The 9,494-nt window shown below is 39.6% G+C and overlaps 3 protein-coding genes across 7 annotated transcripts in view; all 3 read left to right on the top strand.

Annotated features, from left to right (window-relative positions):
* The window catches only part of LOC104802471 (zinc finger protein ZAT4), a 2,589-nt gene extending 574 nt beyond the window's left edge, over positions 1-2,015 (top strand). The window contains exons 2-4 of one of the 5 annotated variants that reach the window (XR_770052.2): positions 1-974; positions 1,340-1,422; positions 1,542-2,015. Coding sequence is in view for 4 of the 5 variants with exons in the window: in XM_010526100.2 (XP_010524402.1) it covers positions 1-968 (968 nt within the window). In the remaining variant the exon portion in view is untranslated. The other 4 variants (XM_010526100.2, XM_010526099.1, XM_010526097.2 and 1 more) reach the window with 4 other exon arrangements.
* Positions 2,016-5,255: 3,240 nt separating this feature from the next.
* On the top strand, positions 5,256-7,006 carry LOC104802468 (SPX domain-containing protein 3). The gene is made up of 3 exons (XM_010526095.2): positions 5,256-5,653; positions 5,914-6,079; positions 6,157-7,006. Exons 1-3 carry the CDS (start codon positions 5,429-5,431, stop codon positions 6,516-6,518), a joined length of 753 nt encoding a protein of 250 aa, XP_010524397.1. The 5' UTR covers positions 5,256-5,428; the 3' UTR covers positions 6,519-7,006.
* On the top strand, positions 6,903-9,100 carry LOC104802469 (vesicle-associated protein 1-2). The gene is made up of 8 exons (XM_010526096.1): positions 6,903-7,050; positions 7,214-7,284; positions 7,390-7,471; positions 7,573-7,688; positions 7,776-7,934; positions 8,034-8,084; positions 8,360-8,437; positions 8,710-9,100. The coding sequence occupies exons 1-8, from the start codon at positions 6,999-7,001 to the stop codon at positions 8,821-8,823; spliced, it is 723 nt and encodes a 240-aa protein (XP_010524398.1). The 5' UTR covers positions 6,903-6,998; the 3' UTR covers positions 8,824-9,100.
* The last annotated feature ends 394 nt before the right edge of the window (positions 9,101-9,494 follow it).

Genomic DNA, 9,494 nt, shown 5'->3' with positions numbered 1-9,494 from the left:
GGTTCGATGTCGATGAAGATGAGCGACCCAGTCCGCTCAGTGACGAGTCCGAGTCTGGTGGGTTGTTTCCGTCTTCTTCGGCTTCTTCTTCTTCGGCTTCTTCCGACGACGACGACGATGATGATGGGCATGTCGGAGAGTTTTACGGGTTGCGAGAGAACAGAAAGAGGAGCACTCTGGTTGCTGATCCGGATTTCGCTTTCCCCGTCGTTGATCATGGCTCTGTTCTCCTTCAAGACGGCGAAAGCGAGACCGAGTCGTCCAGGATTAACCCGACTCGGAGACGATCCAAGCGGACCCGGAAACTCGGAGGGTTAGATGTTGACCACAGCCGCGGACAGGACAACGTGAAGAAGCCGAGGACGAGTCAACTCGGTTTCAGGACGGAGCCGGAGCATCTAAGCTCGGCTTCCGACACGACGACGGAGGAAGATCTCGCCTTTTGTCTTATGATGCTGTCGAGGGACAAGTGGAAGCAGAAGAGCAAGTCGAGAGAGGTACAAGATCAAGATAACAATGATCACGGAGAAGAAGAGAACGACATGGATGAGTCCCAAGGTTACAGAGAAAGCAAGAACAGAGCAAGAGGCAAATACAAGTGCGACACTTGCGATAAAGTGTTCAAATCGTATCAGGCACTGGGTGGACACAGGGCGAGCCACAAGAAGAACAGGGTCTGCAGAACAGAGCATCCACGACGTGCGACAGAGTACGAGGTTGGAAATGCGGTTGCAGAGAAGAAAATCCACGAATGCCCGATCTGTCTTAGGGTTTTCCCGTCGGGACAAGCTCTGGGAGGTCACAAGAGATCCCACGGAATCGTCAGTTCGAATCAAAATCACGTTCTTCGAGTCGATAAAGATGCCTCCCTGACGAATCGGAGGTTTATTGATCTGAACCTTCCTGCGCCGACCGAAGATGATGAAACCAGCCAAGCCGAAGTCTCTGTTGTGTTCGATGAATGCTGAGAAAAGGTAACAGACTTTGCGTGATTCGGGTTGTCAAAAAGTCTTTTTTTTTTTGTTGCAAAGTTCGAAACTTTTTTTTTTATATTTTGTTTTTGATGGGTCGAGCTCGAATTTCATGTTTTATTTAATTTCAAGAAGCCGCTTTTTACATGTCCCAACGCCACTGCCTTTCATATTCTTCCTCCTCACGTCGTGGCGAGCCTAACTCACGTCTACCACTTAGTCTAATTCTAATTTCTAACCCTTTTGATTCATTTTCACATTAGAATCAGATTTCTGTTTCATCTGCCCACCAACTTAAACTTCATTTCAGATTTACCGAAACCAAAAACCAATCACGACCCTCTAAAAATCAATACCAATTTCCTCAGAAACACCCATTTGTTGGATTACAACCAGAGTTAGCAGAAAATGGAATCTGTAGCCACTGACATGCACAAGAAGAGAGAAGAAGGTACGGCGTTTGGGGTTACTGAGCAAAGGAGCGAAAACTCAACTGTTCCAGAAAGTCATACTTTGAAATTCCTCCTCGGTATCTTCTCTGTCTCAGTTTGATGCCTTTGCTTGTCGCAGAGCCACTCGTACGGCATCCTGAGGCTGACACCAACTTCCAGTACTCGTATCTGAAACGTGTCTTTTCTTCCTCACTGGTCTCCCTTTGATTACACAGCTTGATTACTGTACACAAACATGAACATTAGAAGTGGCATTTCGATGAGCCAACGTATCTACCACGGTATGATTTAGATGGGCAGCACCCACTATTCGTTACACCGAAAAGCAAATATTTATGCAAGTATTATTATCATTATTAGTGGATAAATAAATGGGATGGTAATATTAGTTGACTTTTTCTTGTAATCTTTTGTTTGGGTTGGCATCATTAAAAGCATTCGAGATAGAGAGAGAGAGAGAGAGAGAGAGAGAGAGAGAGAGAGAGAGATGGATGGTGTGTGGTTTAGCAAAGAAGCAAAAGATGTCTGGTTAGGCGTGACAAAAGTGCCTCTCTGACTCGATGCACCAACAGAGAGAGAGAGAGGGAGAGATTACACAATGAGATTAATGTTTCATTTCGATTTTCTGCAATTAATGGTGACAAGTGCTTTCCATTAACACTGCTTTCCATTCATCTGACACTTTTGTATGCTTTGAGTTTTCCTTTATCGAAATGTCCAAATGACTTCGACGTGGCCTCTTCAACGAAACTCCCTGCCGGCGGATGAGATTTTTATTCACACAACTGATTATATATTAATATTATAATTATCAATCATATTATTTTCATTCGAAACGTGGGTTAACACTCGATCTCCTCGGATTTTGAATCGAATTCTAAGGAATTACCCTTAAATTTCCCGATACCCTATTTAATGGGTTGGAATTAAGTTATATATATGTATGTTCACATCCCCTAAAATGACAACATCTAAATCTCATCGCATCACATAATAAATGATGCATCTATGATCAACGCATTGTTTTTATCTTCTCATGAAAACAACAATAGAAGAAACGCAATAAATATTTTGAAAACGTATGAGCATTGAAATATAGAAGATGCATGGGGCATTTCTTTTAAAAACAGAATTAACCCTAACGTAGACTTAGCGTGCGTGTGAAACCGAAGGGGTTACGAAACAAGGGAACGAGTTTTAAGCATAAGAACGGCGGCGATTAGAGTAATTAAATTATAGATTTAATTGAGATTAAATAAAGGGGACAAAGACAAGGTGTGTTACTGTGAAGCATGCTGCTCCAAGTCACAGATGGGTTCTGTTCTGTCAGCCGAAACTGTAATCATGAGTTGGTGTAGATGTCATGCATTTTGTATGATCATCATTATTCGTACCTATGATATATATATATTAAAAACACTTCAAGGCTACGTGAAATTTCTCATGACAATTCATTAACGTTATTCAAATAAAATCTTAAATCTCTGGAAATTAAATCTCACACACATTCTATATATATATATATATATGTGTGTGCATGTACATGCACGTGTACTATTAAAATCATTCGCATGTATTGAGTTTTTATTAAAATCATTTGGTTTTATTTTATTTAGATTTAAACCATATTCACATATCAAAAGTTGATAAAATTATGCGAAAATAAATTCGCCGTAGCCGTATAGTTTACATTACGAATTCTGATTTTTGGGTGTGGGTTGAAAATTCAAAAGGAGAATGGAACAACACAACACAACTCTTAACTTACGTCGCTTCCTTATGACGACTTCGTCGGCAAAGGAAACAACAATACACATAAAAGATTTGTTCCAAAAAGGCGAATCGGTCAAAGGACCAACCTTTTTCTCATTTTGAACGTTTTATATATACCATACTTCCACACACACATATATATATATATATATATACGTGTATATATGTATATATATATATATATGTTACCAACAGAAATATGTTGGTAAAGAAATTAAAGTCTTTGGTTATAATTTCGGCCGAGGGACTTGGAAGACCGAGACCAACTCTCACAAATACTTCAACACGGTCTATATATACGTATGCACCGTTTATTTCATGCATTGTTCTCTTGTTTTTCTAGAAAGTGTTTGTTACCAAATGAATATTATATTCCAATAAATTTTACGTATAAAAATGTCTTTAATGTTTTTATTATTTGTAAACTATATTATTAATTATGAAATGAAATTTTATTTGGAGGATATGCATCCCTCGTGCCCTTTCATTTCCATCGTTAGTAATAACGATTCCTCTTGTAAATTTACATTCGTCAATATTTTCCAAATTTTATATTCTATTTACTGAAAGTTTATGGGCTGATTGATCATATGAGAGCCCAAATATTTTTAACTTAGGCCTGGACGCTTCAAGAACTTAACCCGTGTTTTGTCTATTTTGTATTGTAAAGTGTATCAGTGTGTGCATATATGCATTGATGATGTACTTGGACCATTTTTCTAAAATCCACGTGAATGCATCTTTATGGGATGATGAGCGACAGAAAATTGGTTACACAAACCCTCCATCATAAATTAAAAATCGATATGGGCATCACGATAACTACATTTTCCTTGCACTTATTGTTGATTAGATCGAAATGATATACGATCCAATTCTAAAAGCATATGGAAATTATGTGCAATGGCAGTTTACTTGTTAAAGAAAATTGCGTACCAACTTACCCAACTCGCCAAACCTAAACAGGAAAGGAAGAAAAAGTCCAAGTAAGCAATGGTTGCATGGATGGAACCAAATAGGATTTAGACGTGAGGGCATCGTATATTGGTATTGGTGGGATATATATAAGAATAATGGAATCGATCGTCAGGTTAATGCTTGGGCCATAGAAATATCATATATATATATGTATGCATATAAGAGATTATAGATGTAAGATTAAATCATTCATCCTCTTTGTTTGATCTCGCATATGCTTCCGTGAATTGTTATTATATTCTCTCTCTTGTTTTTTTATATAAATATGATAGTAACCGAATTTATTTTTTCCATGTTTGGTCACCGCTTATTCATCTTTTACATAGAAAAATGCCCAGTAGATAGAGTGCGTATTCCCCCAATTCATCATATTGTTTGACATATAGATTAGAATCAATATTTAGAATTTTGGATTGATTATTTTTAAATTTGCATTTTTATATTGAATACATATATTATGTTGGATTTCAGCTTTTATTTAGGTTTACTTTCAGATTCAATTTCTAATGAACTTGTTTTATGAAAAAAAATGACTTTTAGTTTTATTTTACTATTTTAGTTTATTTGATAATAAAAAAAAGTTTTGTGTATTTTATTAGTGTTTTGCTTCATCCAATTAATGTTTAATAATAACTGGTTAATATGACAAACTATTAGATCTCATGATGCTGCTATATACACATATATGCTTTTGTTTATAAAATTATTGAGGATCCTGACAAATAAAAGCAATTAAAGAAGTTACCTGAACACAGATATCTCTCGATTCGAGAGCAAATATTTCAGGGATCAAACCCTAATTTATAGGGTTTATACCTTAGAGAGAGAGGGCATGAAGTAAGCATACTATAATATACCAAAACGTACCATTAAGGGTCCGGTCAAAATAAAAAATAATAATAATAATTTAAAAAAGAAAAAAGAAAACATAAGACCAAACACAGTACTCAATAACCGAATATGCCGAGGATTTCCCTTTCACTTCAACCACTTCCATTGCCTCTTTTTTCACAAATGCCCACAAATACTCTTCGTCACGCCTCCAAGCAAGCGAGGCATATGCTCATTCATATTCTCTTTCCTTTTCACATCCATCCCCCGCACCCTCATCACCATTCTCTCTCTCTTATATATCCTCTCCCTTTTCTCTCTTCAGATCATTCCATAGGGTTAATTAATTTCCCTCTCTTTTATTTATTTTTTTGTTAAAGTCGATATTTTGTTCGTTGGGTTAACTCCGCGTGTAATCGATCGATGAAGTTCGGGAAGAGGATCAAGGAACAGGTCCAAGAAACGTTGCCGGAGTGGAGGGACAAGTTCTTGAGGTACAAAGAGCTGAAGAATATGGTCCGTCAGATCTCGTCGTCCGCCGCCGACAAGGCCGGCGAGGTCTCCTTCGTCCACTCCCTGAACTCCGAGATCGACAAGTTCAATGCCTTCTTCGTCGAACAAGAAGAGGATTTCATCATCCGCCACAAGGTGTGTGTATATATATCTATATTCATAATTGTATGTATATTTTATATTTTTCTCAGTAATTGATAAACATTAGAATACTTTGTGTATAGAGCTTAGATACATGCAAAACAAATCTTTTCTTGCGTTTGCCGAGTCAACTCGCTCGGCTCGGCTGGCTCGGTAAGCTTTTGTACATTAATTCTTGTTTACAAGACAAATGGGAAATCGGCGTGAAAGAAAAAAATTATGTCTTTATATTATTATGATATGGGCTCATGTAGGAGTTGCAACATGGGATTCAGCGGGTGATGGAGACGTGGGGCCCAAACGGAACCCACTCTTCGGAAGAGAGGTTTAGGGAAGTCATGGGAGAAATCAGAAAGGACATCGTCAACTTCCATGGCGAGATGGTCCTTCTCGTCAACTACAGCAACATCAATTACACAGGTTCCATCCTCCTCCTCCTCTCTCTCTATCTCTAGATCGATTCCGATTTTTCTGATCGGAGACATTCAGGTCCGCAGGATTGGCGAAGATACTGAAGAAGTACGACAAGCGAACGGGAGGAGTGCTTCGATCGCCGTTCATACAGAAGGTTATCCGGCAACCGTTCTTCAAGACGGATCTTGTCTCGAAGCTAGTGAGAGAGTGGGAAACCACCATGGACGCCGTGTTTCCGGCGGAGGAGAGAGAAGGGAGCTCGATTGCGGCGGTGACGGTGGCCGGAGAAGGAATATTCCGGAACACGGTGGCGGCGCTGATGACGATGAGGGAGATGAGGAGAGGGAGCTCCACTTACAGCCATTTCTCTCTCCCGCCGCTAAATCTCCCCGACGCCGATCTCGTCCGATCCGTTCATCTCTCTTCCCCCATTCCCATTCCTTGATGAAACCGCCGTCAATGGCATTATCGTTATTATTAGGATATTTTCACCTACCACCACTCGTCTTAGTTAAAGTTAACGCTCTAGATGTTATATAATCACATATTCAATTCACAACATGGAATTGTTTGATGTCGTCTGCTTATCCAATACGGAATCATCGTCTGCAACAGCTCGAGTTCATGTGGACCGACTCTTTAAATATGACCAAAAAACCTCAAATGTTCCAAAGAAAATCTACACATCTCAAAGGGTAATCTCGTAAATTATGGATTCAAAAGTGCAAGTGACGTTGCAACAGTTTTTCGCTGGTCAAATCTATGTAAGCATTAAGACGAAAAGACGACAATACCCCTGACTTGAGGCTAAGATCTAAAGGGAATGAAACAAGACAAACATCACTGTCCCACGCTTACGTACTCTCTCTCCGCCGGGAAATCGTCTTTGGTTTTGATCGTTTAAGTCTCCGGCGATTTTAACGGAATGGGTAACGGCGATCTCCTCTCCGTCGAGCCACTAGAGCTTCAATTTCCTCGTAAGCTTTTTTTTTTTTTGATCTCCTCTCCGTCGAGCCTCTAGACCTTCAATTTCCTTGTAAGCTTTTTTTTTTTTTTTTCCAATTTTGTAAAGAATCTTCCTTTACAGATCCACCTCTTGGGTGTTTATGATTTTGTATTTTGGTTTGAAACTTGATGCAGTTGAATTGAGGAAGCAGATCTCTTGCTCTCTATACTTGACAAACAAGACCGACAATTACGTGGCCTTCAAGGTGATAACCCTTTGCATAGTTTCTTCCAATTCCCCCGATTTTAGTTGGAATCTGTGTAATTTCATAAAGATTTGTGCCTATGACGGTTTTGTTGGTACTTTTTAGGTTAAAACCACGAACCCTAAAAAGTATTGTGTTAAGCCGAACACTGGAGTTGTTCTTCCGAGGTCCACGTGTGAAGTTGCAGGTCTGTCTCTGTCTCAAGCTATCTGGGATTGGGTTTTTTTTTTTTCTTCTGTAAATATCATCATGTATGGTCAAATGATGAATTTGATTGGTGTAATTTAGTGACGATGCAAGCCCAGAAGGAAGCTCCGGAAGATATGCAGTGCAAGGACAAGTTCTTGCTCCAAGGTGTAGTGGCAAATCCCGGGGCCACGACAAAGGATGTTACTCCAGAGATGGTACTGACATTGACGGATCATTGGTTTCTTTTTGAAGTTAAACCAGATTGTTTTTTTTTTTTTTTTGTAATGAATTGGGTTTTGCAGTTTAGCAAAGAGGCAGGGCATCAGGTGGAGGAAACTAAGCTGAGAGTTATTTATGTCCCTCCACCTCGACCACCATCACCAGTCCAAGAAGAATGTTCTGAAGAAGGTTCTTCTCCAAGGGCTTCAGCTTCAGATAACGAGAATGCTTCTGAATTCACTGTAAGTAGATCATTACACAACCTGAATCAAGTAGCTGAAAACTAGAGTTTAGGGCTCCGTTAGAGGTTACTCGTCATGTTTCTTTCTGGTTAATTTTAGGTACCGAGATCTAGCATCGACAGGGTTGAGCCTCGAGAGAACTCATCTGAGGTATTCTCATATTGCTTCTCTATTCGTCTCTTTAGTTGATTGATATGATGAACTCTTGTAGTTGGTCTCTCTTGACATCATGAAAGATTCATTTTCTCCTTAGCTGAATATTAAACTCTTTTGGTTTTATCACTAGCAATGATCGTTCCTTGTTTTACGACATCTTTTCCCTTCATGACTTATGTATAAGCAATGTTTTAATGGTCTTTGAAAAAGGGTGTTGATGTAGTATCAAGAACTAGTCGAGTAATGCTTAGAGATGTGTGTTTTTTCAGGCCAGAGCCCTCATCACTAAGCTGACCGTAGAAAAGAATTCTGCCCTTCAACTGAACAAGAATCTTCAACAAGAACTGGTAAGTAACTGTCACTTGGTCCTCCTTGCCAGTTGCAAGTTCATATCGTGTCTCGGAATGAGTTTCTTCCAGATGCATATCTGATGATCATGAAAGCAAAGAATTCTATGTTAATTCGTCATTCCTTAAACTCCTAGCCTTTTCCTTTGCTTTTGGGTTGTTCCTTTTCTTGATTTACCCTGAGAAAAACACTGCCATACCGGTAAATCTGGTCACTTTATAGCTCTTAGCACATCACTATATCCTGATAATTTCCGAAATCCGGTATGCAGGAGCTTCTGAGGCGCCAAAGCAAGAGAAGTCACGGTGGTGGTATCTCGGTGAAGTATGTTCTTCTGGTTGGACTAATCGGTATAATCTTGGGATATCTTTTGAAGAGGACATGACGCCGCCTGAGTTAGTTCATCAGTTGAAGCTCTCACCCGTGAAATCTGAAATGTTAAAAGAAGAAGAAGCTTCAGATCCATCAGCGGTTAACTACCAGAGTTGGGAATTCAGTAGAACATTATCTCTTGTGTTGTCGTTCACTTTTTGTTTGTTTGTAGAATCTGTACTTGTTGTTTTCCATTTGTGATCCGATGACTTATTTCTTTCTGGGAAACCGATTGTTTTAGAACTGACATTACAGTTCGTGTTTTGTATTTGTGAGTAGAGATTATAATTGCGAGTTCTTGGGACAAGTTCGAGAGTGTCCGACAACATGTGGAGAGTTCGGTTCTGAAGAAGCAAGAAGCAAGAAGTGCTCTGCCGTGTTCAAAGCTAAAAAACGAAGATTCTTGTTCAAGGGAAATTTCCAAGTTGCTCGTCCACGCGTCTACAGAAGCGCGTGCTATTCAGACTCCCCTCCCATCCAACAACCTCTCCACCGTACAAAGGTCGCGACGAGTAATCAAAACCACGATCCAAAGCCTCCCCGTCCCACCGGCATCACGATGCGGTGAATTCCCTCCTCTTCGTAAAAATCGTTCCTTTTCTTTTGTTTGTGTTAGATTCTCATTTCAACGTCGCCTTTCTATACCGCTCTCAGCTACTTCTCTCCGCTCATGTCGTTGCCGTT

Source organism: Tarenaya hassleriana, unplaced genomic scaffold (genome assembly GCF_000463585.1).
Source record: "Tarenaya hassleriana unplaced genomic scaffold, ASM46358v1 Cleome8, whole genome shotgun sequence".
Taxonomy (NCBI): domain Eukaryota; kingdom Viridiplantae; phylum Streptophyta; class Magnoliopsida; order Brassicales; family Cleomaceae; genus Tarenaya; species Tarenaya hassleriana.
This window is presented reverse-complemented; position numbering and strand designations above follow the sequence as displayed.

Coding starts and splice junctions, on each gene's coding strand:
- LOC104802468 (XM_010526095.2), top strand. CDS start 5,429: ATGAAGTTCGGGAAGAGGATCAAGGAACAGGTCCAAGAAACGTTGCCG. Junction 5,654..5,913: donor ATTTCATCATCCGCCACAAG/GTGTGTGTATAT, acceptor GGGCTCATGTAG/GAGTTGCAACATGGGATTCA. Junction 6,080..6,156: donor CAGCAACATCAATTACACAG/GTTCCATCCTCC, acceptor TCAGGTCCGCAG/GATTGGCGAAGATACTGAAG.
- LOC104802469 (XM_010526096.1), top strand. CDS start 6,999: ATGGGTAACGGCGATCTCCTCTCCGTCGAGCCACTAGAGCTTCAATTT. Junction 7,051..7,213: donor ACTAGAGCTTCAATTTCCTC/GTAAGCTTTTTT, acceptor AACTTGATGCAG/TTGAATTGAGGAAGCAGATC. Junction 7,285..7,389: donor ACAATTACGTGGCCTTCAAG/GTGATAACCCTT, acceptor GGTACTTTTTAG/GTTAAAACCACGAACCCTAA.